Source organism: Protopterus annectens, chromosome 5.part0, assembly GCF_019279795.1.
Source record: "Protopterus annectens isolate FY-2018-M chromosome 5.part0, PAN1.0, whole genome shotgun sequence".
Classification (NCBI taxonomy): domain Eukaryota; kingdom Metazoa; phylum Chordata; order Ceratodontiformes; family Protopteridae; genus Protopterus; species Protopterus annectens.
This window is the reverse complement of record NC_056735.1, coordinates 1,228,745,180-1,228,772,190: the sequence shown is the minus strand read 5'-3', so window position 1 is coordinate 1,228,772,190 and position 27,011 is coordinate 1,228,745,180. Positions and strand designations below refer to the sequence as shown.

General features: G+C 43.1%; 1 protein-coding gene across 1 annotated transcript in view; it reads left to right on the top strand.

The window, feature by feature from the left end:
• LOC122801610 (CLK4 associating serine/arginine rich protein) overlaps positions 1 to 27,011 on the top strand; it is a 1,938,306-nt gene that overhangs the window by 1,876,308 nt on the left and 34,987 nt on the right. Inside the window, exon 20 of the mRNA XM_044071085.1 lies at positions 19,142 to 19,166. Within this exon, the coding sequence (XP_043927020.1) occupies positions 19,142 to 19,166 (25 nt within the window). The remainder of the gene's footprint in view (positions 1 to 19,141; positions 19,167 to 27,011) is intronic.

Here is a 27,011-nt window from a genome sequence, read left to right as displayed (position 1 = left end):
ACTTTATCTTAGCAAATGGAATAGATTTTCAATTTGGGCCAGTGCAAATAATCTTCATCCTTTTTCAGCACCTGCTGAGAAAGGTTTAAAATGTTTAGCTTCCCTTTTTGATCAGGGAGCTTCTGCTTCCACCTTTAAAGTTCAATTAGCCGCCATTTCTAATTTCCATAATGGCTATGATGATCATTCTTTAATTTCCCATCACTTATGTAAAATGTTTCCTAAAGGTGCCCTACGTATAAAGCCTCTATTTAAGGACCCTATAGCTCCATGGGATCTGACTTTGGTTTTGCCATCTCTGATAGTCCTGCCCTTTGAACCAGCAGCGACTTGCCATCTCAAATTTCTGTCATGGAAAATTCTTTTCCTAGTAGCCATTACTTCTGCCAGGAGAGTTTCTGACATTCAAGCATTTTGTGTAAAGCCCCCATATCTGTTTTTTGATAGGAATAGGGTTTTGTCAAGAAACGGCCCTTCCTTTCTTCCAAAGGTGGTCTCAGAATCTAATATTAATCAAATTGTTGAGTTTACCTGTCTTCTTCCCCAGTTTCTACAATAAAGGCGAATATTGTTTGCATTTACTGGATGTTCACAGACAATTACATTTTTACCTTGACAGGACTAATGAGTCTAGAAAATCGGACAAATTATTTGTTTCCATTTCAGGTCTAACTGTGGGAAGACCTGTCTCAAATGTTACCTTATCAAGATGGCTAAGAGATTGTGTTACTTTCATTTACAATCAGAATAACCACAAGTTACTTGCCCCCGTAAAACTGCATTCCACCAGATCAATGGCCACGTCAGCTGTTTTTCACTCTGGGGCATCCATGGTTGAAATATCTGCAGCCACAACATGGGCTACTCCACATACCTTTATCACTCATTACACATTGGATATGATCCCCAAGGGAAGAGCATCCTTTGACTCTGTGGTTCTCAGGAATATCCTTCCCTAAGGCCACTCAGGACCTAAAGTAGCTGGGGGACTCTGTACCATTTCAAAAGAATGAATGAAGATTGACAAGAGCAGGTAAAGAAATTGTGATCTTACCATAATGTTCCATCTGTGTTGTCAATCTTCATTCATTTTTTGACATCCCACCCTCCTTCAGATTTCCTGGAAGATTGGATACTTCTTCTGGGAACCTATAGGTTTTCACCTTGGACATGGTTTCTGCCTTTATATATTTGTTCTCGTCTGCTGTACTATTTAGCTGCAAACTGTATTTGAGGTAATGGAGAGAAAGGCATTGTGGGTAGAGCCTTTTAGCTTGAGAGTTTTTTGGCTGTCGCGAGCTGTATAATGGCCGAGCCAGTTCCAAGTCCCATTCATCAAGAATGAATGAAGATCAACAACACAGACGGAACTTTATGGTAAAAGCAACATTTCTTTTTTAACTCCACCTCCTAGTTTTTGCTGTATAAACTGCAGAGTTAAGCAGTGGTACAACATTGCATGTCTAAAGCCAAGCTAGCCAGTCTACACAAAAAATTTACTACCTGCCAATTGGTGGTGTTCAAATCAAATTTTCTCTAACCACACTTACTAGTATACCCCAAATATGTACCTTGACCGAGATTTAAAACTCTATCAGTAGTTGAAACATGAACAGACTGGTTTGCAATAAAAGGAGCATTGCTGTTTGTGTGTAGACTGATTGTTCTGTTGGAGAGAGAGTGCTTCATTACATTTACTCCAAACCTCATAGGTGCCATTTCTTCCTTTGCCCAATTTAGTAAGCATGGGAAACCATGGATTTACACTTTGTCTCTATAGCCAACTTAGTTGAAATGAGCATTTTGTGCCAGTATACCTTTACTGACAACTGACACAGTGTGCAAGAGATGTTGTTATATAATGTTGGAGGCTAAGTTCTCACACACAGCCACTACAAAAAGGAAAGTTTCAGTAGCACACATCAGTATGTTGAATCAGTCACACACAGCTCAGTCTCATAGACCTGCATATGCTAGTGCTTTTAAAAGTAACCTTCCTAATCCATGAAGTATTCCGAAGGAACAAGTACTGTTTGCAACCTCACAAATACACAGCGCAAGCAGCTCCCACCATGAAATATACATCTAAGAATCAAACTGACTCAGTTCAGAAAAGCATAGGGCAGACCTCCATGCAGTCCAATATCCTAGGTATAGGTGACTCCAAAGTAAAACACAAATACACCACTCAGCAGGCTGCACAAGGAAAGGGTCACAATCAGTTGTTTCAGGTGCCAGTATTTGCCACATCGCACATGCACTCAAGTCATTGCACCACAAGTACACATATGACACCATAATAGTGCAGATGAGTGTAAATGACTGGATAGTTGTCTCACTGGACCATATGAAGGAAGCATGATGGAGCTGTCAGAATATCAGAATGTGTGTTGGAGGCAGATATGAACCTAGACTTAAGTAGCGTTCTACAATTACCAAGAATGATTGAAAAACCAAAGCGTTGTCAGGAACAGGTGGAGTGCTGATTATCATAAAAAACACAATTTTATTAACAGAACTTTTTATGAAAATTTAAAGACCACATTAGAAAACTGCCGCTAAGCGCTTTCGTCTTCTTTTTTGAAAACGTCCTCAGATGAGTGGTTTAAAAAACACACCCTTTACCTGTATATACCCAATTACATGATTCAAACCAGTCACATGTAGGGTTGCCACCTTTTCAAATGCGGAAAATGGGACAATTGCGATACAAACATCAAATTTTGCAGGCTAAAACATATCCACCGCCAGTACAAAGGACTTTTTTTGCCTAAATAAAAGCTTATTCTTGTAGCATTTTAGTTGCTTATTCGGTGGTTTGAATCTGACAGACAGCAAAACTATGGAGAGATTGGGTAAGAAAGTATATACTTCTGCTAACTTGGCCTTTAGGGCTGTAAACTACCAGACCCACATGACCCAGGTATATTTCGACCCTTCTCTCTCAGGCCTGTCAGGTTATTTCACATCTTCCTGATTCTGAGGTGAAGACTTCAGCTCTTTCTTTACTAGGATCATCTTCTCAAGTAGCCTGACATTCTATTAAATGTAGCTATGATGCAGCTGAAGCCTCATCTAGAGATGCTGCTTTTGGTTCTGTGTTGAGGTGTGCCTGGCTTCACCTCCAGCCTTTGTCCGATGATATTAAGGCTAAGCTAATGGATGCTTCTCTAGATGATAAACATTTTTGGGCTAGTGCTACTCAGTTGTTTAAATCCCTTCAGGAAAAGGGTAAGGCTTTACAGGATTTGAAACATATTTTTGTTTCGTCTGTTCCCTAGTTTCAAAGTAATTACCCTAATAAACCTACCTTTGTCTGCATTCAGTCCCCCCCCAAAAAAGATAAGAAGGGTGGTAGAAGGACTCCTACTGCTACGTCTATACAAACTCCATCTCAGAAGTCTCCTTTTTCAGACAATCCAGGTGCTGTCTGACTATCCTTGCCCCTCTCTTCTCAATCAACTTCCTCTCTCTCTCTCTCTCCATCATCTTTGCCTGTCCCTTCCAATTTGGTTGAAGATTACTCAAGATTCTTGGGTTCCATCCATCATTCGCCAGGGCTGTTGTATGGTGTGGAAATCCCCTCCCCCCACCTTTTTTTGAGCATTTCTCAGCTTCCTCAGGAACAGCTGCCCTTTTTTTTTTTTTTTTTTACAGAGGTGCTTCAGGGACCGTTGTCTCAATGAACAATACAAGATGTTCCAGCTCCTCAAAAGGGAGAGGGGTTGTACTCCAGAATGTTTCCGGTTCCCAGGAAAGAAGGCACCTGGAGACCCATTCTAGTTCTCTCTCTGTCTCATCTAAACACCTTTTTGAAGGTTCCTTCCTTCCTTTCTGATGCTTTTTTTTCAAACTTTGTTTCCTGTTCTTCATCCTCCTCGGGCCTTTCTAGTATCCCTGGAGCTCAAGGATGCCCATCTCCATATCTGTATTCATCCCCCTTTTCAGGAAGTTTTTACATTCCTCTGTTGCTTCCTTGCATTTTCAGTTCTCTGCTTTGCCCTTTGGTCTTTCTGTTGCCCCAAGGGTATTCAACAAATGCCTCGCTCCTGTGATTGCTTTTTGCAGGTTAAGGCGAATCCAGATCTTTCCTTACCTGGATTACCTCATTCAGGCTTCTTTTCAAGAGCTTTTCACCTCGCTATTCATCTCCTGCAAAGCCTAGGGTTCATAGTGAATTTCCAAAAATCATGCCAAACTCCTTCTCAGGATCATGCTTTTCTATTGTGCAGGCTGCAGGCTATTATAATGCTGGCATTTCTGCTTCCTCCCAAGGTTTTAACTCTGATTGCATTCTTTCAATCCCTTCTTCCTTTGAATTCCATTACAGCCAGGGAGTTTCTAAGGGCTCTGGGATACATGGCTTCCACCATTCCTATACTTCCTCTGGCCAAGCTTCATATGAGAAAGCTCCAGTGCTTCCTAAAGTTAGTCTGGCTTCAACATTCTCATCCTTTGGATTTTCCAATTCCCCTTCTCCCATGCCTCAAGCTGTAACTTCAGTGGTGGATTCATCAGTTGTCCCTCAACCCAGGGCTTCCTTTTCAACCTCCAGTCCCCACTCAGGACCTCTTTATAGATGCCTCAGACCCAGGGTGAGCGACCTCCTTCAGTCCTCTGAAAGTGTAGGGACTTTGGCCCCTTTGTCAAAAGGACCACATCAGTATTAAAGAGATGAGCGCTCTTCTCCTGTCTCTTCAGGCTTTTCATTCCAGGACCCCTCAAAATCTTTACAGACAATACCGCAGTGATGTGGTACATCAGCAAGCAAGGAGACTAGCTGTTCAAGTTTGAGAATTAGCTGTCCAGTATCAAGTGACTCTTCAGGTGGTTTACATTCCTTCAGGTCAGAACATTGAGACTGATTCTCTAAGCAGGTCCTTAACACAAACTCATGAGTGGATGATTCAAAGAGACGTGTTTCTCCACATTGCCCACCAGTGAGGTACTCCTCAAGTAGATCATTTTGCCTCCCGTGTGAACAGACAGCTTCCTCTCTTTTGTACCAGAGTCTCATGTCCTCTGGCTTGGAAGGTAGACGCCCTCTCTCTTTCTTGGAAGAGGATGATTCTTTAGTACACATTCTTGAAAATCAAAATCCTGAGACCATAATATTGAAAGATCTAAATGCTGAAGACCATAATATCAAACTCCTGGACTTGCTCCCCTGCAAAACCCATGTTAGCACTTTTTTTGGGGTTCCAATTGGTATTTGGATTCTGTATTCAAGATGTTTAGACACAGGTCTTCAGCATTTTGATATTTCGATGTTATGGGCTTGGGGTTATGAATTTCAAGATGATAGTCTTCAGGATTGTGATACTCAACCCTATATAATAATAATTATATTTGGTGCTTTTGTAATTGTCTTTTTGAAATTAACCTTCCACCCCTTGATTACTTGCTTTTATTGCCAGACTAAGGTCTGAGAAGTTGACACCCTGATTTTACTGGATTGATCTTGAAGACTTTGTTTCAGGTCCTTCAGCGGTCACCTCTCATGACCCCATCCTGGTTTAGACAAAGATTATACTAGCAATAACATGTACTTTTACTGTGAGACCTTTGAAGAGTATATGGTGAGTCACACTCTTTTTCGTTATAGTTCCTGATTTTTTGGTGGCAGAGATATAGAAGTCAGTATAGTCTTCTTTCCACCCTCCCCAAAATCTGGATGTTCTTCATGTTTCACTGTTGCAGTCATCATATTTGGGTTATCTGCCTGCAGGTAGCCCTCAGCCTGCCTGAATACCAGAGTCTTGGGATTTCTGCATCTGATGCTGTCGCTTCTTCCATTACATCAGGGGTATAAAACATGCAGCCAACGCCATTACGTCAGTCTTTCTTGCCGTGTGATGCCCAAAGCAGAAGCAGTTTGAAAGTGCAGGTCAGCTGACTCCTGAAATTTTCATTTTCAAGTTTCAGACCTGAAGTCTTCTAAAAGATAAGTACCCCGTTGGGGATCCTTTTTTCTTGCTCTAACCGATGTCAGAAAAAATAATTTTCTTGCCTGTGGAAAGCAAATACCTCATAGGGATTTTCATTCCTACTGCATCACCTTTTTAGGCCCAGATCATGACATCCCTCGCTGTCTGTTTTGTGCCTTGTTCAACGCCCAAACTATCTGTCATCGGACAATTTTTGTAGCTAAATACTTCGCTCTCGATCTCCGTACTCCGAAATGGCATCGGTAAGCCATCCAACCACCGATCTTCCAAAAAACATAAGGTTAAAGACAAAGACAGACCGCATAGGTCCAAAACTGCCGAAGACCCTACCGTTAAGCTAGTCGCCAGTCCGCCGGTACTCAGTGAGGTGCTTTTGCAGCCCCTGATACCCGCTTCTACAGATTCACAGGCCTCTACTGAGACCCATTCGGACTCCGATATGCCGCGAGATGCTTCTTCGACTATGGAACCTGCGGATGTCTCTACCTTGGATGGGTCCGGAGCCGCTGTGCAGGCAATGGCTTCTGAGGGTGTATTCAGGCCTACCGATTTTCATGTTAAACCGACAACTTCGTTTCAAGCCAAAAATACTGAATTTCTCAGGGCTAAAGTTCGCACTACGCCTAGGAAACAGACGACCAAAGCGCATTCTCAGGCCCACAGGCCTCAAAAACAAATGATTAGAATGGCTGAAGACCTTATTACCTTAATTAGGGGAAGCCAGCCTTCCCCCTCAAAGTGACCTAGAATTGATTTTCCTTCTGATTCTTCTGATCAGGAATCAATATCTCTGTTCCTTCTGACTACCAGGACATACCCTTATCTACCTATGAGGATTCTGATGCAGAGGATTCCATTCCCCTCCAGAAGATTTTTCTTTTGGTGAAACCCTGCATACCCTTAGGGAGCATTTCCGCTGGGAAAGCCAGGACTACTCTCAGTCCGAAAAGAGACTCGGGGAATTTTTAAACCTGCCTCAGCACAGGCCTCTGGCTATCCCTCCTGTTCTGGAGATTGTAAATGATGTTTTCTTGGAGTCCAGCCTTACCCCGGCTACTTTGCCTTCAGCTCCCAGGAAACCTGACAGGTACTATAGAGTACCTCTTACAAATTCCTTTTCAAGAATCCTACTGCGGATCTAGAGACCATTTCCCAAGGACCAAAAGGCATTAAGGCTACTACTGCCAAGAATCCTACCCCTTCTGACAGGGATTCTAGGGCTTTAAACAGATGGGGTAAGACGGTATACACCTCTGCTACTCTGGCCATTAGAGCTTTAAATTGCCAGTTTTTTATGTTAAAGTATCAGCAGCATATTATGGGGCTAATTAAACAGAAAATTATGTTGATTCCTGACTGTGCAGAACACAAAGATTTACAAGAGTTAATGCATTCTGCTGACCAATTTGGTAAACATACTTTGCAGTGTGGTTTTAATGCTTTAGAAGCATCTTGTAGGGCTGCTGTCACTGGGTCTGTTCTGAGAAGGCATGCTTGGCTTAAGGAACAAAACTTGCCAGATCATGTCAAAGCAAAATTACTGGATGCATCCTTAAACCAAGAGCGCCAGTTTGGTAATAAAGCAGAAGAAGCTCTCAAAAGGATGGAGGAGAAAGCCAAATCTATGCAAACTGTTAAAGATTTCTTACAAGTACAACCACCTAGATTCAGTAGGCACTGACCTTCAAAGAACTGGTCCTTTCCAGTCCCTTCCAGGGCTTCTCAGTCCAAACCCAGGGGCAGCAGACCAAGACTTCAGTCTCAGGTTATGCACAGATCTAAGCAGTGAGGTGCTCCCACGTCCAAAACAGGGAGTAGTAAGCCACCCCCCATGGTAAACTTGCGCAATGACTTATCCTTAACTCCCCCCAAGCCTTGCTCAAGTACTTGCACCTTTAGGAGGAAAACTCACCCTGCATGCAAAAAACTGGGAATACATTGCCCAAGACAAATGGGTTTTAAACATTGTTTCCCTTGGATACAGATTCCACGTCCACTCACTCCCAACCTTAAGTGGATGGCCAGACCTTCCCCCAAACCAGTGGGTGGAGGCCCAAAAGCAAGCACTTTCTCTCCTCAGAATCAAGGCTATACAACCTGTCCCAGCAGAACAAAGGGGGCAGGGTTTTTATTCAAGACTGTTCCTGGTTCCCAGAAAAGAAAACTCCTGGCATCCTATCCTGGATTTATCTATTCTCAACACCTTTCTGATGGTTCCAAAATTCAAAATGCTTACTCTCCAACAGCTGCTTCCTTTGCTAGCCAAGGATTCCTGGCTGCCAACCCTAGACTTAAAAGGAGCTTACCTGCACATCCCCATAAGGGAAACTTGCAGGAAATACCTTCGCTGCAGGGCAGGCTCAGTTCTCTGCACTTCCTTTTGGCTTATCTACTGTGCCCAGGGTATTCACAAAGTGCCTAGCTCCAGCCATTGCTTTTTGCAGACAGAGAAGTATTCAGATTTAACCATGCTTGGACGATTGCTTGATTCAGATGGAAAGTCAGGACTTGCTACTACAGCACCTGGCATTTGTAAAGAGACTTCTAACTTTATTGGGGTACACCATCAACGAAAAGAAATCACACGTAGTACCCTGCCAACAGATTGTATTCCTGGGAGCAAGTTTGAACACAACTTCCCAGATGGCATTCCTCACTCCATAGAAACAAATTTATTTGACAACTTACTTCAACCTACTGGCCACAAAAACCCAGCTGTCTGCAAGGAAAATACTGCAAGCTCTGGGGTTCATGGCCTCTTGCATTCTGTTAATTCCATATGCAAGACTGCATATGAGGAAACTTCAATGGTATCTAAAAAGTCTATGGTGTCATCATTCTCAGGACCTGGAAACAATAATTCCTATCTTTCCGTGTCTAAGGGTAGAGTTCCTTTGGTGGCCAGAGGCCTGCAACCACAACAGGGGACTCTCTTTCACTCTACCCCCTGCAGCCCAAACCCTAACAACAGACGCATCAGACTATGCATGGGGGGCTGACATGCATTCAGGGCAAATGGAACCCAAGCAGATGCACCTGTATATCAATCAAAAAGAAATGTTGGCTGTACAGAATGCTCTGGCAGCCTTCAAAGACCTTATTCTTCCAGGACAACTGTTGGTAAAGACAGACAACACCACAGTTATGTGGTGCATAAACAAGCAGGGGGGAACACATTCCTACACACTCTGAAGACTAGCCATGGCTCTGTGGAACACAGCCTTGAGCAACCAAGTGCACCTACAAGCTCAATTCCTGCCAGGCAATCTAAATTCACTGGCAGACGACTTAAGCAGAAATCTCATGGACCGTCACAAATGGAAACTGGAACCCAGAATATTCAAGCATTTGGGGAACAGATGGGGACACCAGAGGTGGACCTGCTTGCTTCCCCTCAAAACTATCAATTGAACAAGTTCTGCACCAGAAATCCCTACAGCCAAGCTAGGAAGGTGGATGCCCTGTCCTTTTCCTGGGAAAGCCTCTCAGTCTATGCCTTTCCCCCTCTGATTCTCCTCTCGAAGGTTCTACTAAAGATCAAACAGGACAAGCAAAGAACAATCCTGATTGCACCAGACTGGCCACGCCAGCACTGGTATCCTCTTTTGCGCAGTCTGACAGTGCTACAACCATGGCACCTGCCTCAGACCCCTTCCCTGCTGTCCCAGCAGGGGGGCCAAAGTCTGCACCCTCAACTTCAGACTTTGAACCTTGCAGCCTGGCTAATCCCCTGAACTCACCTCTAGCAGCCCTCAGTAAGCAGGTGCTGGATGTCATTCTTGAGGCAAGGAGGCCTAGTACTAGAAAAATCCTATTCAGAAAAGTGGAAAATACTGTTCCTGGAGCCAGTCTCAAGGGATGGGCAAAACTGTGCCCGGCTTACCTCATATACTAGATTACGTAACAGAAATGCTCCACAAGGGCCTATCCTTCTCTTCAATTAAGATTCATGCCTCTGCCATCTCAGCTCATTATAATACTGAGCCACCCCTCTTCTCTCATCCAAGGGTAAAACAGTTCCTTAGAGGGGCCAAAATTTTAAGACCCCCCAGGACAGCTCCCACTCCAGCCTGGGACCTTAACTTTGCATTGGAAAAACTTACACTTCCCCCCTTTGAACCAGCTGCTACAGCAGAGTTGAAATTTCCTCTCATGGAAAACTGCTTTACTTCTAGCCATCACTTCAGGAAGAAGAGTGTCTGAACTGCAGGCCCTTATGGCAGTGGAACTCTCATTATCTTCCAATCGGGCAGGGTTTCCCTCAGGGCTAACCCATCTTTTATGCCCAAGGTGGTGTCTAGTGTGTCTTTAAACCAGTCCATTCATTTGCCTACTTTTTTCCCCTAATCCTCAGAATAAAGGGGAAAGGATACTGCATTCTCTAGACGTGCACAGACAGCTTTGATTCTATTTGGACAGGACTACGCCTCTCAGAAAATCTGACCAGCTTGCTAGTTAGCTTTGCTGGGGGGGCAGAGGGGAAGGCCATTTCAAAGCAAACCATGTCTAATGGATAGTACACTGCATCCATTTCTGCTACAAGCACCATGGAAAACCTACCGCACAGGGGATAAGAACACATTCCACTAGGGCTACATCTACCTCTACTGCATTTCTCAGAGGAGTCCGTACCAGGGACATCCTGGAAGCTGCAACCTGGAGCTCTGTACACACTTTCACCAAGCATTACTACTTTCCTAACTTTTCTAATTCCAGAGCTGGATTTGCCACAGCAGTCTTACAGAGCCTAATTGCTAGGCCTAATGCTTCTTAAACTACTTCCACCCTTCCTTAGCTTTGGGAATCAACCCAAATGTGATGACTGCAACAGTGAAACATAAAGAACATAGTACAGTTGTGTACACTTACCATAAATGTAGATGTTCGAGTGTATTCGCTGTTGTAGTCCTGGTTACCCTCCCTCCAGCCCCCTGATTGTCTTTGCTTTCACCTATCCTTTTTGGTTTGGCATATCTTATACTGTGGATATTTGCTTTTTGCTGGGGCTTTTCCACACCATATAATTGCTCCCTATTTTGGGAGCACCTGACATCTGGGGCAAGAAAAACTGATGTAATGGCATCGGCTGCATGTTTTATATCCCTGACGATCTGACGTCATAGAAGAGGTGACAGCATCAGACTCAGAAATCTCAAGACTCTGGTATTCAGGCCGGCTGAGGGCTACCCTGCAGGCAAATAGCCCAAATGTGATGACTGCAACAGTGAATACCATAAATGTAGATGTTCAAGTGTAAGTGTACACAACTGTACTTTTCTGAACTGGGTTTGTGTTACCTTCTTGGCACATTCCATCTCTGTTATCAGACAAGTATTGTCAACCCATCCTTTACTGGGTTAATGATTTTAGAGTCGGAGACTTCTGCCTCCTCTCTTCTGTTGTGTTTTTATGCCTCATTTAGTATTGTTTAAGACCGGCCTCCCTTTAACCATCCTTGTCTTGTGACCTGGATCACCATTGATGCTTTCTGGCAGCTTAGATTGGCATAATGAGAGTGCTGTACTGTAGCAAAGAGTGGTAGCTGCATGCCCTTTGCAAAGTTTTAACATTTTTGGCAGAATGAACCAGGATGTCTTGCCTCTTTCACATGAATCTGGTCAGTTCTCTCCTGTTTGCACTTTTTTGTCTTAGGACAACTTTTCATTCATTGGGTTTATTTCTGGCATACCATGGCATAGTGTCTTGTGTCATTGGTTATCAGTGTCTTCTGTGATGAGTTACCTCCATGCTGTTAGCACCCTGAATAACATGATGCTGCAGAGTTGCCCTTGTATGCTTTATTCGGCCTGTGCTCCTTCATCCATTTTTGTGGAGGTGTGGGTACAGTTTGAGATTGTACCCATCAGTTGAGGCAGTACAGAGCGTCTCTGTCAGTACTGTAAGATTAGTTAGGTAAATTAGTAATGTTCTGTAGTCCTATCTCGCCTTCATTATTACATATGGGTTCGGAGCCGATCCTCTGCTCCAACTCGGACGATTACAAAGCTCGAAGTCTCTAAGTTGGTTCGTGGCAAGGTAGATATCCTATAATGCACTAGTAACAATCCCCAGATCTCGTTTGCCGCTCTACGAGTTCTGAAGTGTTCTCTTTCTTGGCCGTGGCTAAGTTGGAATATTTTTTTTCTTCCATTGTTTTTAGTGCTCTTTTTTACTGTAAAGTTAGTTTAGTATTAATAGCTTGATGTTGTTAACTTGCGAGTAGTTAGTGTGTTTCTGAAGTTTTATTGCAAATTGTTGTTGCTAATTGTTGGCCGTCGCTTCCGCAGGCCTTCCTTAGTGGTTTCCCTTCGTTTTCTGTTATGCAAGTTATTGTTCATTTTTCTCAGGCATAGGTCTGTTTTTTAGTTAGAGGACCTACTTTTGCCTTTCTGTTGCTTGTTTATTCTTTATCTCGCCTACCCCTCTGTTCAGGGCTAGGCCCGTTTAAGTTAGAGGACCTAGTCGTCTATTGCCTTTCTCCCTTGTGTGTTGTTTCTTCAGCAGGGCTTGGCCTGTTTAAGTTAGAGGACCTTGTCCTCTCTTCTTATTGTCTGTCTACGACTGTAGTCTGTTGTCGTCGTTGTGGTTGTTGTGTCTAAGGAAACTAAAGACCATACATTTTTGGGTTTTAAGAAATGCCTAAAATGTTCACAAAAAATGTCCCTTACTGACAGGCATAGTATTTGTGTTTATTGTTTGGGAGCCATACATCTACAGGAGACATGTACTTTTTGCCATTCTTTTAGTTCCTGGGTTCTCCAGGAAAGGAAGAACAAACTGATTTTGAGAGGTCTCCTTAAACCTTCCTTTGAGGAGGATTTAGCTAGTTCTTCCTCTTCTCACTCCAGGTCTCCCTCTTCAAAAAAAAGAGAAGGTTAATTCGGTGAAAAGACAGTCTCCTACACCGACTGGCAAATCAGAACCTCCAGAGAAAATTGCCAAAGTTGACAAATCCTTCTACCTCTTCGGCTCCTCTGCCTTCAGAGAAGGTTGAGGTTATTGATATAGTCCTTCCAGTTTTGTCCCCAAGTTTCTCTGAGTCTATAGCTGAATCCATACCTCAGAGCTGGTCAAGAGACTTACTACCGGTATCCCCGATACTTAGATCTGCAATTTTGCAGAGATTTCAGTCCCCTATCTTGTCTTCCAGATCCTCCAGGAGTCTTTCTGAGGAGGATGTTGAGAGGGTGGTACTTAGACTTTTCAAGTTGTCAATGCTAGCAAATTTGTTGTCGGCTCTGACCCAATCGGTTCCAGAGCCGTCTAAGGCCGTATTACCTGTTTCTCCTCCGAGCCATGCCGGTCTTTCGGAGCCAGATCTATCGGTGCCGTTTGTTGTGGAACCGTCTGTTCCAGCACCCCAAGTGGCTTTCTCGGAGCCGAGTTCCGCTCCGACACCTTTGATGCCGTCCCTAGTGTCTAGGAGCCGAAGCTCTCCAGTCAGCCCTGATGGGGACGCTCGGACCCAAACTTCTTCAGGTTTTGAGCCTACCTCTCGGTGCGTCGGCTGGGCTGAGCTCAGATCCTACATTTGTCTTGGAGCCCAGGGGCTACTTCCTCTTCTTCGGAACCGGTGGTGTCCTCTGAGCTGGAGGGATCTGCCATTGAGATGATGTGGAGTGTGCTGTCTAGATCTTCAGCTCTACACAACGGTATGGATGTTCTTCCCCCTCAAGCTCCAACCTCTGTCTCAGCACCATCTCTCTCTCTCTCATGACAGCAGAGACCCGCAGCCTCAGGAGCCCCCCCTTGGGTGGCCTGAGTCTTCCGAGACCTCCCCAGAATACTCTTCTGAGGAGCCTCCTGGGAAGAAAACTTGCAAGAGGAAACACGTAGACTCCCCTGATGAGTCCATCACCTCTGACACTGACCTTGAGGAGTCAGAAGGGTCCCCTAGGTCGACCTCTGATGATATCTCCTTCGTAGATATCCTAGAGATCCTGAAACAGAGAGGCGGCTGGCCCACCGTCACCCCTTCTGATGAGGAGTCAGTGTATCTGAAGGCTTTCGGGTCTCAACCTTCAGCCTCTTGGGTGTCTCCACCTTTCGATGAGCTGTTAGATTTGGTGAGTTGAAATGTGTGGGAAACTCCTGACACCGTGTAACCAGTCCCTAGAAGGCCGAACAAATTCCTTTCAGCACCTAAAGAAAAAGAGTTTCTGACCAAAGGAGTGCCTGTAGATACAATGGTGGTGGCAGCAGCCACAAAGAAGGAACTAGCGGAGACATCCTCATCTGTCCACCCACTGAACAAAGATAGACAGATATGGGAAGCGTATTTTTTCTTCAGTGGCTTTTACACCCAGATCGCTGAATTACCTCACCCATTTTACTAGGCTTCAAAGAGATCTCCTAAAAGAGCTGGGAGATGCTCTCCAAGATACTTCAACTGAAGGAGTCCCTGAGAAGGTTACTGCTCAGTTGTCCTCCTTAAAACTCTATTGTTAACTCCTCCATGAGGCTGATATCTTACACAGCAGATGGAGCAAGCAGGGCAGCGGGTTCAGGAGTTTCCCTTAGGAGACACTACTGGATGCGCTTGAGTAACTTTGCGGAGCCCTTCAAATCTACATTAACCAATGCCCCCTTGGACGGTTCCTCTCTGTTTGGACCAAAGATAAAAGACACACTCACCAGTTGCGAGCAGGAAGGGAAGACTCTTGCTGCCGTGGGAGTATGTTTTTCCGTCCCTTCTAGACCAATACCCTAAGGTCAGAAAGGGGGAAAAAATGTGGTTCGAGAAATCTCAGAGATTTTTCCCAGATGCACAAGGTGATTCTTTCTCCAGAGGCAGAGGAGGAGGAAATAGTGGAAGACGTCACCCTAGTGGTGGGGGGGGGTCTGCAAAACTAGGGTGACCGTGATTCCTTTCGTGGACATCCCTATCAGCGCTCCTGAAGTGAGGCCCGGCTGCGCTTCTCTAGAGCCAGTCGGGAGTCGCTTATCCTTGTACCCAGAAGCCTGGCATGACATCACATTACACAAGACAAGTGGGTACAAAGGATAATTTCCAGAGGATACTCCATACCCTTCTGTTTTCCACCTGATCTAACCAAGAAAATCCCAGATGTTCCACCCAATCACAGGGATCAAGCAACTATAGAAGTCCAAAAGTTGCTCCCAAAGAGAGTCATCCAAACCGTCCCCGCAAACCAGATAGGATTTAGAACTTACTCCAGATTCTTTTTAGTGCCAAAATGAACAGGGGACTAGAGGCCCATCTTGGATCTCAGCAAGTTAAATGAATCAGTGAAGAAGTCCAAGTTCTGAATAGTAACACTGCAGTCTATACTCCCTCTGTTAGGGAAAAATAATTGGATGTGCTTCATAGACCGCTAAGATGTGTACTACCACATAAAAATGGACAGAGCATCAAGGAGTCATTTATGCTTCCATCTGGGAGCCAGTCATTACCAGTTTCATGCTCTGCCCTTTGGTCTCACCACAGCCCCCAGGCTGTTCACCAAATGCATGGCGGTAGTAACGGCTCACTTGAGACGTCTTGGATTCCAAGTGTTTCCGTACCTGGACGACTGGCTCCTGACTGCCACCACCAGACATCTACTTTTACAAGCCAGGGATTCAACCATCCAAGTCTGTACTCAGCTAGGCATCATTATAAATTGGGAAAAGTCTGTCTTGTCGCCCTCTCAATATGTGACTTTTATAGGCGCAGAAATAGACGCAGTTGCAATGATGGCTCGCCTTCCTTCAGACAGAGTGCAAAATCTAAGACAACAAATATACAGCCTGCTTCCCCATCACAAGGTCAAAGCGAAGACAGTCCTCAAGCTACTGGGAACCATGGCCTCTACTATAACTCTAGTTCCATTAGCCAGACTACATATGAGAATTCCACAGTGGCTACTTTTTTCCGAGTGGTCTCTTCAGCAACTGCCCCTGTCTCATCCCATTTTAATAACGGAATCTTGAAAAAAGGCCCTTCGTTGGTGGATCCAGTCCAATCAACTAACGATAGGGAGACCATTCATTCCTCGCCATCCCGTTGCTACTGTGACCCAGATAGGGTGGGGGGGTTCATTATCTAGGAGGGACAGTCCAAGGCACATGGCAAGAACACGAGGCTCACTTGTATGTCAGTGTTCTAGAGATGAGAGCAGTGCTACTAGCGTTTAAAGCACTTTACGACTTTCTTCCTTTAGGGACAATAGCAATCCAATCAGACAGTATGTCAGTGGTATGGTATATAAACAAACAAGGGGGAACCAAATCCTACCCCCTATGTCGAGAGTCCCTACATGTTTGGCAGTGGGAGATTTCTTCCCAACACTTTCTAGTTGCAACACGTATCCCGGGGAGAACTAATGTGATAGCTGACAAGCTTAGCAGGGCAATCTTGATGCCTCACGAGTGGTCTCTGAATCAGAAAGTCGCAGAGCAGATTTTCCACAAATGGGGACAGCCTTGCTGCTATCTGTTTGCCACCCCAATGAACACCAAATACAGCAGGTACCCTTACCCCCCCCTCCCAGGGGGGGGGGAGACACAGAGAGACTCACTTGTCCACAATTGGCCCTTGGGACTTCTTTATGTTTTTTCTCCCTTTCCGCTAATATCGAAAGTTATCCAGAAAGCAAAGTCTTTGGGAAGCAGAATGATTCTCATCACTCCTTACTGGTCTCATCAGATTTGGTTCCCTTTCCTCGGGCCTCACCTTCTGGACGATCCATGGACTCTGGACCCAGTACCAGACCTTCTGACACATATGTCAGGCATGTTCCATCCTTGTCTCTGCACCCTCAGCTTGACACCGTGGCTACTCCACTTCCATCCCTAGTCAGGTTTCATTATTTCTCCCCTGCGGTTACACATATTCTGATGTCATCTCATAAACCTTCTATAAGAAAATTGTACGCTAGCAAATGGAAAAGATTTTCCCTTTGGGCACAAACTAGGAACATAGATCCATACACAGCCTCCATTCCCTTATTGTTAGAATTTCTAACCAAACTTTTTCATCTGGGATCAGCTGTTGCTACAATTAAAGTTCAGTTAGCAGCTATCTCCAGTTTTCATTTGGGGCAACATGAACCTAATCTTATGGCTCACAGATTGTGTAAATCATTTTTAAAAAGCACTACCTTACTAAGACCTCCTTTTCAAGAACCTGTTTCTCCCTGGGATTTAAATTTTGTTCTTTCAAAACTTACCTCACCGCCTTTTGAACCTTCACATACATGTGATTTAAAGTTCCTTTCATGGAAGACCATTTTTCTGGTAGCCATTACGTCCGCCCGAAGAGTGTCAGAACTGCAAGCAGTCTGTCAAACCTCCTTACTTGATATTCCATAGAGACAGAGTTTCCCTTCGCACTAACCTTTCCTTCGTCCCTAAGATTTGTTCACAGTCCAATATTAATCAGACTATTGAACTTCCAGTATTTTTTCCAAATTATACAAACAAAGCGGAATAATATGTTTCATCAACTTGATGTACACCGACAGTTAAGGTTCTATCTTCATAGAACCAAAGAGTTTAGGAAATCAGACCAATTATTGATATTTTTTCCGGAGACGAGAAAAGGAATGTCAGTCTCCAAGATAACGTTATCAAACTGGATTTCAAGTTGTATATCTTTTATTTACTCTTCTAATAGCAAAGAACTCCCATTTAAAATTAAAGCTCATTCTACCAGATCTATATCCACATCTGCCGCTTTTCAGGCCAGAATTCCAATGGACAGTATATGTGCAGCAGCAACTTGGGTTACTCCTCATACCTTTATTACTCATTACATGGACTTTGCCTCCAGGGGTAGAGCCTCCTTTGGTTCCACGGTTCTTAGGAGTATATTCCCATGAGCCACGCGAGAAAAAGGTGCTAGGGACGCTGTCCCATATATAAGAATGAAGGCGAGATAGGACTACAGAACATAAAGAAGTTATGTACTCACCATAACGTTCCATGTTTGTAGTCCATCTGGCCCTTCATTCTTACGAACCGACCCACCTATCCCCATCCATGTATCATTGGAGGGTCTGCAGACAAGATAATGTCTATCTTCTTTAAATTTAGAGACCTTTCATGTATTGTTTTTCCTTGTGGAAATACTTTTATATCACTATTATAGACAGCAGCAAACAAGATCTGGGGATTGTTACTAGTGCATTATGGGATACCTACCTTGCCATGAGCCAACTTAGAGACTTTGAGCTTTGTAATCCGCCGAGTCAGAGCCAAGGATCGTCTCCGAACCCATATGTAAGAATGAAGGGCGAGATGGACTACAATCATGGAACGTTATGGTGAGTACATAACTTCTTTTTCACCTTATTGGTTGCTCTTGAGTGCCTGATTTTGTGTGGATTTTTCAGCTTTAACAGGTATGTTTCAGTTGTTTATTACAGTTTATTCTTGCAGATTGTTGTCTTACATTCAGTTGTAGATCAGGGCCTAGGGATCATTTGCAGAATTACCTCCTTAAACAGTGAGAGATACCTTTTTGTGTGTGTGACGGAGTCCACTTACCCTGAGTATATCAGTTTAGGAAATTAATTAGCTGCCACTGAGGACTGTCTCAAAGATTTACTGAAATGGTGAGTATTTAAATAATTTACTTGTCCTGTTTCCATTTGGCCTTTTGAGAAATGGAGTAGTGTGAAGATGTCCATTTAGTGTGTTTGGCATCAATGAATAAATTTGAGTATATTAGTCCTTCAACTACTTGTCGTTGGGGTAGATAAGTTAACTCGTCCTATGCTGCTGTTACCTGCGGTAGTATCTCAAGTCTTAAGAGTAAATTACTCCACTGTTTTTGATATAGCATGCCAAGTGCTATACTTTCTTTATGCTTAAATAGTGTTATCACTTTGTAAAAATTTGTAATTAACACTTGTTGGCAAGTTTTGTTCACTACATATCTGCTGATGTATCTGCTGTATACCATATATTTGGTTGTTTCACTGTCTGCTGTTTGATCAAGCCACCTTCTTCAGGTCAGACTGACGAATGAAATTTGCTGCAAGCTGGTTTAATTTAATATTATTTCTGCAACTGTCCATGATGTTAGAAGTTTTCAGTTTTATTAACCATAAACCACCAACAAATCAGAAAACAGTGTCCGTGCATAAAGCTGTACGCAGTATGTTAATGGAAATCTTTGAAATAGTTTGCACTTTGTAGAAGTGGTTTGATACTTTGGTAATACTGTTCATCTTTTATTCATTTTGCAGGTCGTGAATACAGTTCTTCAAGAAGGTAAGGTTATATTGCCTCAAAAGCAGGCTTTGATAGAATTCATTGAAAGAAATGGCAAGTTATCCTTTTTGTCTGTCAGACAACTGCTAGAATTCTTTCTTTTCAGTTTTGTGCATATTTTTCATCTCTCAAGCTTCCCATTGTTTTTAGTGCTGGTACCTTTTCATTCAGGTTATTCCAGATTGCGTAATATTCATTTTTTCAGAGCAGTGCTACCCCCCTCCTTTTTTTTTGTTTTTGTTTTTTTTAAGAATGATAGTAGTACTTGGGGTTGAAGATTCTTCTCGTTGTTTCGTAAGTGCAGGTACAGCGATTTGTCAGGACTTCCTACTCCATGTCTCGTGGTTCAGGTCTTAGGCTTGTAACCTGGTGAGAAAATTCCATGTGAGTGCAGACCTGTAACCTTGACCTTTTGTCAGCATCAGGCCTGATGCAGACCTCTCAAGTCTTCTTGCTCCCTTCAGTAGGCATATCCCTGAGTGTTGCTTCCCTCTTGTCATATCTCTGGCTAATGGCTTTCACACACTTGTCTCCATGAATGACTTCCATCTATAGCCTTGTCTTTTCTGAAACTAGAGCAGGCAGTGTAGACTTTCCCTCTTTGATTTGTTATGAGGAATGGTAAGACATTACTTGAGAAACACATGCAACCAACAAATCTTATTTAGCTTTCTGGATATTGCCCTTCTTTGGAGAAGCCTTGCCTATAGTCTCCATTCCTTCTCCCCAGGAACTTCTTAAAAGTACCTGAGAAAAGAGGAGGAAGCAGTTTGAATCATCTCTCCTGCAGAGCTGTTTACCTGGAATGGCTTGTGTGCTGACATGAAGAACCCAGACTGTGCTGTAGCAGTATTCAGCAAATTAAATATTTTCTGTAAGTCCCAATTTGGTTGAAGAAAGATCCTGACTGAGTGTCCTTTGTACTAAATATTTTGTGCACTCCTTGATCACTTTGAGTGGAGAACCCAGAAACTAATTTTGCTACCAGACAAGAAGTCTTAATTTGTGGGCAGGTTTGGAAAGAGAATTCTCATTTGCCTTTTTGGGGATTAGAGTCTTCTGTTTGTCTTCTCTGTCCAAATTCCGTTCCTTCTTAGTGACCCCGGTACTGTAGTACTGGAAAAATTCTTCTTGTTTGAGTGTTTAAAGAATCTGCCTGCTGTATCCAGAATAAGCTGCTTCTGTGTGATTTGCTGTAATTTTGGCTGTGCTGATGGTATGGCTAGGGCACCTGGCTCAAATACATGCTTACAATGGATGACTTTGCTGAGTCTGTTTTTAAGCAGAAGTCCAGGCAGTCCATCTTTGACATCACTCTTGGCATAGAATTTTAGTCGTTGTGCTTTATATGGACATTAAAAGAGGAAGCAATCCTTTCCTCTGTGGAGGACTTTTTCTTATCCTCATTCCATTCCCTCAATCTGTACTTCTATGATTGGCTAAAATCCCACCACCATTCATAAGAAGCCTCTTTGTATGTAAAGAAAGCAGGTCAAGCTCATTGCTGTCCTGCTACTTATGATGCATTATAAGTCACACAATCTTAACTGTGGTCTGGTTTTCTTAGTGATGGGGTTTGCTCTATTGCTAGTTCTGACTTCGCTCCAACTTGCAGTGTGTTCATAAAGTATCTCTGTATTCTGGGCTGTATCTTGAAATTCTTATGATAATTTTGTAATTCACTTGCAGTAGGGCTAACTACTGGGATTTCTCCCTGGTTGGACAGATGTCCATAATCCTAGGTTGTTGTTCCCTGTATAATTTTCATTTTTCTTGCTACAGTACAGTTTGCAACACTCACATGTATAGTGTTGTCAGTCTGGCATTGCAGCTTGTTCCAAAGTTGGAGATAAGTGCCATGTTATAAAAATCTTGTATTTAGTCTTGGGGTCAGACAGCCAATATGTGTGTAGGGCATGTCTACCCTCGAAAAAGTTAACAGTTGCATGTGCATCTGACAGATTGATTAATATTATCACATGCATTGTATTGTCTGTTTAGAATGAGAATATGATATTGCCAGTTGTTGAATTTGTTCTGGCTTTAGCAGAAAGATAGGCGCAGGGGGAGTTTAAAAAAAAAAAAAAAAGGGCTTGATTTTCTTACCTGTCCACCTGCCATGTTCCTGCAGCATAGTGGTAAAAAACATTCAAAGCCTGGAAACATTGAGGTAAAATTCAGCGTTTATTCCAAACAGGAAAAAAAATCTCAAAGCTTTTGGGATCAAACCTTCATCAGTGTGTAAAACAGAAATCAAATGCCTTCATTTAAATAGTTAATTCAAACCATAAAAATAATCACATGACACAGTTGTATTAAGCACTTCAGTTTAAAGACACACATACAGGTAAAATGTTACTGAAAATCACTATAGCCATAAAATAAGTAAAACATTTAAATAAGGCCCATCCACACAAGCTGTTATTTCAAAGTTAACTGTCTTCTTTTTAAAATAGGTTTAATGCTTACTGCTGTGTTTAGACCTGGAATACAGTCAGCTTCTAAAAGTGTGATCCATGAATATTCACATACTTCTAAATCATTATTAAGATCCCCCCTTTTTCTTCTGTCTGATGTCAAGCTCTCTAAAGTTAAATTTGTGTGTACTTCCTTTTTCCCCTCATATGCTTACCCAGAACATTAGTTGCTACCTCTCTAAGTATTTCAGATTTATGTTCAATAATTCTGTCCTTCAACCTTCTTGTGCATTTCCCTATGTAGAATGCTTGATGCACCTTATAGCATGCCATATACTGAAGTGCTTAATACAACTGTGTCATGTGATTAGTTTTATGGTTTGAATTTACTATTTAAATGAAGGCATTTGATTTATTTTTTACACACTGATGAGGGGTTGATCCCAAAAGCTTTGTGATTTTTTTTTTCCTGGTTGGAGTAAACGCTGCATTTTACCTCAGCGTTTCCAGGCTTTGGATTTTTTTTTTACTACTGTTTTGCATTTTGTATCCTGCCTGGTTTACCTACGTGCTGTTCTTGTTTCTTTGGATTTTATGTTCCTGCAGCATCTCATTGCCTGTTGTAGATGTCCCAACTAAACAAGGAGAAAAAAGAAACCTTTGAGAAGTGCCCAAAAGAGAAGGATCAAAGGAAGGGTGGGATGTCATGGTTCAGCCCCAGAGGGCCCTACTTGGGTTGAGGATACCAAGCCTGGAGAGGCACTTTTGTCTTCCTTAACCTAGTTGCCTGCTATGTCCATGGTCTCTGGCATTGCTTCTCTGGAGACTGTGAACACTTTTTCCAAGCAGTTGGTCTAGATGCCCCTCAAAGGCATCTGACTCTGATACTGAGAGAGAGGATGGAGCTGTCTTAGTCCTTTTATGTGAAGGTATCCACAGTCAGAAAGTAGAGGTTAGAGACTATTGTTCTCAAACCTAGGCCCTCAAGACTGTCACAGTTTCAAAGAGCACGTGTCCAAAAAGTAGGACATCTGCAAAACCAGCCCATCTCCTGCCATCTTTTGCCTCCCGTCTCCTGATTTCCTTCAAGAACTGGTTCAGGTTGGTGCACAATTTCAGTGTATTTTATTCACAGGCTGTAGCCATTGTCAGATCAGAGCACAGTGTCTCATATACCCTCTACAAAAAAAAAAAAAAAAAGAAGACGGAACCTTATCCCATCAGGGAGTTGGATTCTTCTGATTCAGAGGATGAAGACCTGGCCTGCATTCCCAAGATGTCTTCTCCTCTTGGTTTTGAGACAGACAGTGATGACACTTTGTCCTCTGCTTCTCCAACAAGGGAAATCATATTTGGTGGCACCTTACATACAGTAATAAATCAACTCAAGTAGGGAGTGCAGAGAGGGGGGTCTCATATGCCCAGAAACATTTATTTGATTTTCTGGGATTGGTTGCTCCTAAATATTTTTCCTCTACTTCAGTCCTCAGACATTAAGAGGATGTCTTTTTGCTGCATCTGTGGAACCAGACTCTCGCAGCACCTTGCCTGGGAGAAACCGGTTTATTTTCATAGTGTCCTGGAATCTCAAACACCTGTATGAGAACCGTACAGCTGATCCAGAGGTGATGTATATGAATTCAGAAGGGGGGGTCAAAACTGGTTTCAGTTCCAGCACTTCCTAGTGATCGAGACAGAAGAATTCCAGGCAGTTTATAGAAAAGGTCTGTATGGTCTTCAAGGTTTTAATGGCACTCTTAAAGTATCAAGGTGTAATCCTGAAGGACTTCAGCTCCAAAGTAATGCAGTTTCTGAGATGATGTTCAGGGCAGCTTCTGTGATAGCAGTAATTAGAAGACATGCTTGGATGGGGATTAAGCCCTAATCAAAGGATGTCAGCCTGTAGATTTTTAATACCACGAGGCAGCAGTCTGCTGTTTGGACTCCCTGCAATTGGTCTTCTAGAAACTGAAGAAAGGGGGGACAACAACCCATTCAGTAAAAACATTATTTCATCCCCTCATTCCACACTACAGTAAGAGCTGGCCTTGCTTTTGCCAAATGTAAAAGTAAGCAAGTTAAAGGGAAAAAAAGGCTACTCCTTTCAGGGTCTTTTCAGAATACCTGGCTGCAGTAGTAGTGTATTGCATAACACTGGCATTCACATCAACCCTGTCTGGATGACTATCTGCTCCATGTCGGCCCCTTCATGTCACCTTAGAGTGTTTCCAAATTCTGGGCATCTACATTAGTTTGCACTTTGGAGAATATGGCATCCACCGTTCTGGTTATACTATTAATTGTATTGCATATCAGAAACCTATAGCGTTATCTCATGAGAATAATAAACACAGTCTCTGCAGGGGATGATTCTGTCCTGCCCACATCTGTCAGGAACTTTACTGGTGGGCACATTACATGCTGGGAAAGTTGGAGTTCCTTTCAAATAATGCCCAGTCAGTCAAATTCTGACTACAGATGCTTCTAATACAGCCTGGAGAGCCTGCATAGTAAAGCTCAGTATCCATCACACTTAGGGCAGCAGTAAAGGGAATAGGCACATCAGTGTAAAAAGAAATAAGTCTGGTAACTAAGGCACTTGGGGCATTCAGGTCCTTGTAAAAAAAAAAACAGGGATCTTAAACTTGATAGTAAAATCAGCAGTGATGTGGAATGTAATGGGGGGGGGCATTGGTGGACTAATTCATACCCCTGTACAGTGTGGAGAATGACTGTGAGAGCCCTAGCGTCAGGCATGTACCTGAGAGCCTTCTACATCCATTCCCACCAAAAATCACAGGTAGATTAACCAGAGGAGAGCCATGTCCTAGCAAAAAATGTTGAATGAGAATGTATTTCATCTGCCATGGGCAGCTGAGGAGGTTCTACTGCAGATTGCTGTACAAAGTCTAGAGCAGTGAAAGCCTGTTCCTTTAGCTGGTTCAGTCTGCTTGTCTTCACTTTCCTTCCTCACTCCTTGTTCCCCAGGAAGAGCCAGAAAACAAATGAGGGCCAAAGGTGCTACCTGCCCCAGTGGGTGGATGTCTTGACACAACCTGAGGAGATCTTTGATTCATTCAGGTCTGTGGACACTGCAGTTATTAGCATGGGTGGTAACACACTGCTGCCCTTTGGGCACGTTTTCCCAGAGTGCCTGCTTGTCACTGTTCAAGGAAGGTAGGAAGCCTGCCATCAGGCATCTTGCGTAGCCAAATGGAACAGATCTTCCCTCGGAATCCACCTAGAATTGAATTCCTGTGGGAATTGAATGCCCGCATGTACACTACTGTCTTAGATTCTGCATTACTTGTTAGAATTGCTCAGATCAGGATTGCCATAAACTTCAGTATAGGTAAATCTTTCAGTCTTTTCTGCCTGCTTGCCTGTCAACTGCTTCTAGCACCTCTGTTCCCAATCGGACAATTCCTTAAAGAGTTTTGGGTTTGAGGCCACCCAAAAATGTATTCCTCCTCCATAGGATCGGAGTATTGTATTGGAAAAAAAACTGACACAAGCACCCTTTTGAAGAAGCAAAAGCAAAAACAACACATCTAAAATTTATTCTGTCAGCAGGGCTGTTTTCTGTATCATAATTTATGAACTGCAGGTGCTGATGTAGATGAGCCTTTCCTGGTGTTCCAATAGTATAGGGTCAACTTATGTACAAACCCTTCACGTCAATGGTGATAAAATAAATATCTGTGATCCAGTTTGTTCAACTGCCAGTCTTCATCCCCAGATCTACAAGACAAAGGAGAAAAGGTTTTGGAGACCATTGATATTTGTAGGCAACTTCAGTACTGTCTCAGCAGAACTAAGAGTGATTCTTGGAACAGGTATGTCTATGTATCTTTTGCACCTAAAAAGGAAGGTAAATCAGTTTCCAAGCAGCCATGAAATGCCTAGCATGTTTTATTTCCTCTTACTACTATATTCATGACAAAAAGCTGGGAATGCACATTAAGTTGTACTCTGGTAGGGACACTGCGGCCACAGTTGCATTTCTGAGTAGATTCAGTATGCAGTCCATGCTAGATATAACAGCTTGATCTGCTTCTCACTCCTTTCTAAGTATCTTAAAAAAGATGTCACTTCCAGAGCTTAGGACATGGATTTCCATAGCCATTCTGCAATTCCATACTGCAAACAAGCCACCATTCAATACTTGTATGTTCTTGAGACTCTTAGTAGTTAGCACTAATGCAACAGCAGTCTATGTGACGAACACAGTGTAGATTTATAAGATACTTACTGTAGTAACAAGTTTTGAGTAGAATCAATGTCACAGTCATTAATCCTCATCTTCATCATCTCTTTCTTTGTTGTATCCTAGGGCTGGGTGAGTACCCCCCCCCCCGATGTCCTCATCTGTCTTTGATACTGGACCTATGGCCACCCCAAGTCTAAATAGGTTTACCAGAGCCAAGATACCCAGGATCTTTCTGCTTCCTGTAACATGAACCTGTAGGATGAAGTTTGTCATAAGTTCTTCCTAGCTGATAGGATGATACCTATGGATTCTATTAGAGTCTCAACCTTTTTTTTCTGGTCAGTGGGCAAGAAAGAACTGAAGATGGTGTGTGTGGACATCTGCTGTATACTGGGTATGCAGTGACATCCCAGGGATGGTAGACAGCCTTTTTGCCGTAAGGGAAGAAAGCTGTGAATTTCTGGAAAGTTCTAGTAGTTAGCACTTCTGGAAAAAGGATCCTACTTGGACGTCTACTTTTTTCTTCTAAGCTCCATACACTGTTGTACTGTCTTCCTCCAGAAGATCTGTAGTAAAAGACAGTAGTATTTCTGCAACTCTGCAGACCTTTTGGAACCAGCACAGACTGTATTCTTCGGGGGGGGGGGGGGGCACATAGGCTATCCATCATACAGAACAAGACCAGGGATGTCCTTCCTTTGATCACTGCTACAGTATTCCAAAACTGTTGGGTTATCTCATGAAGGTAACCCATATGTCTGGCAGGGGTACCAAAACCTTCCATACTGTCAACATATGACCTAAGCCCACGGGAGTGATGGTACATTTTCAGATGTCTGGGAGTGAGATCCTTAGACTGTCTCACTGCCAGTCTGAAGACAGAGCTCACACCTGTCTGTCTGCTGTTCTCATCATAGTTGGCATCTTTTTTTCTTTTATTCAAATAAGTGGTCAATTGGGGGGAGCCTTCATTGTTTTCTTTGTATTTTAGTGATGTAGTCTGATGGATGTCTGCTAAGAGGGGAAGTGCAATTGTGTTTGGCAGGTTCCCTAAAAAGATCTCAACTTCCAGTGTCTGTTTTGTTTTGGAGCTGAACACAAATTATAAGAATTGCCAGATTTGCCAGTCATTATCCCAAAAACCCTATATGAGAGTCTTTCCTTGCTAAATGCCTATTTAGAGACCCAATGTTTGAAACAACTCAACCAGTCTAAAAT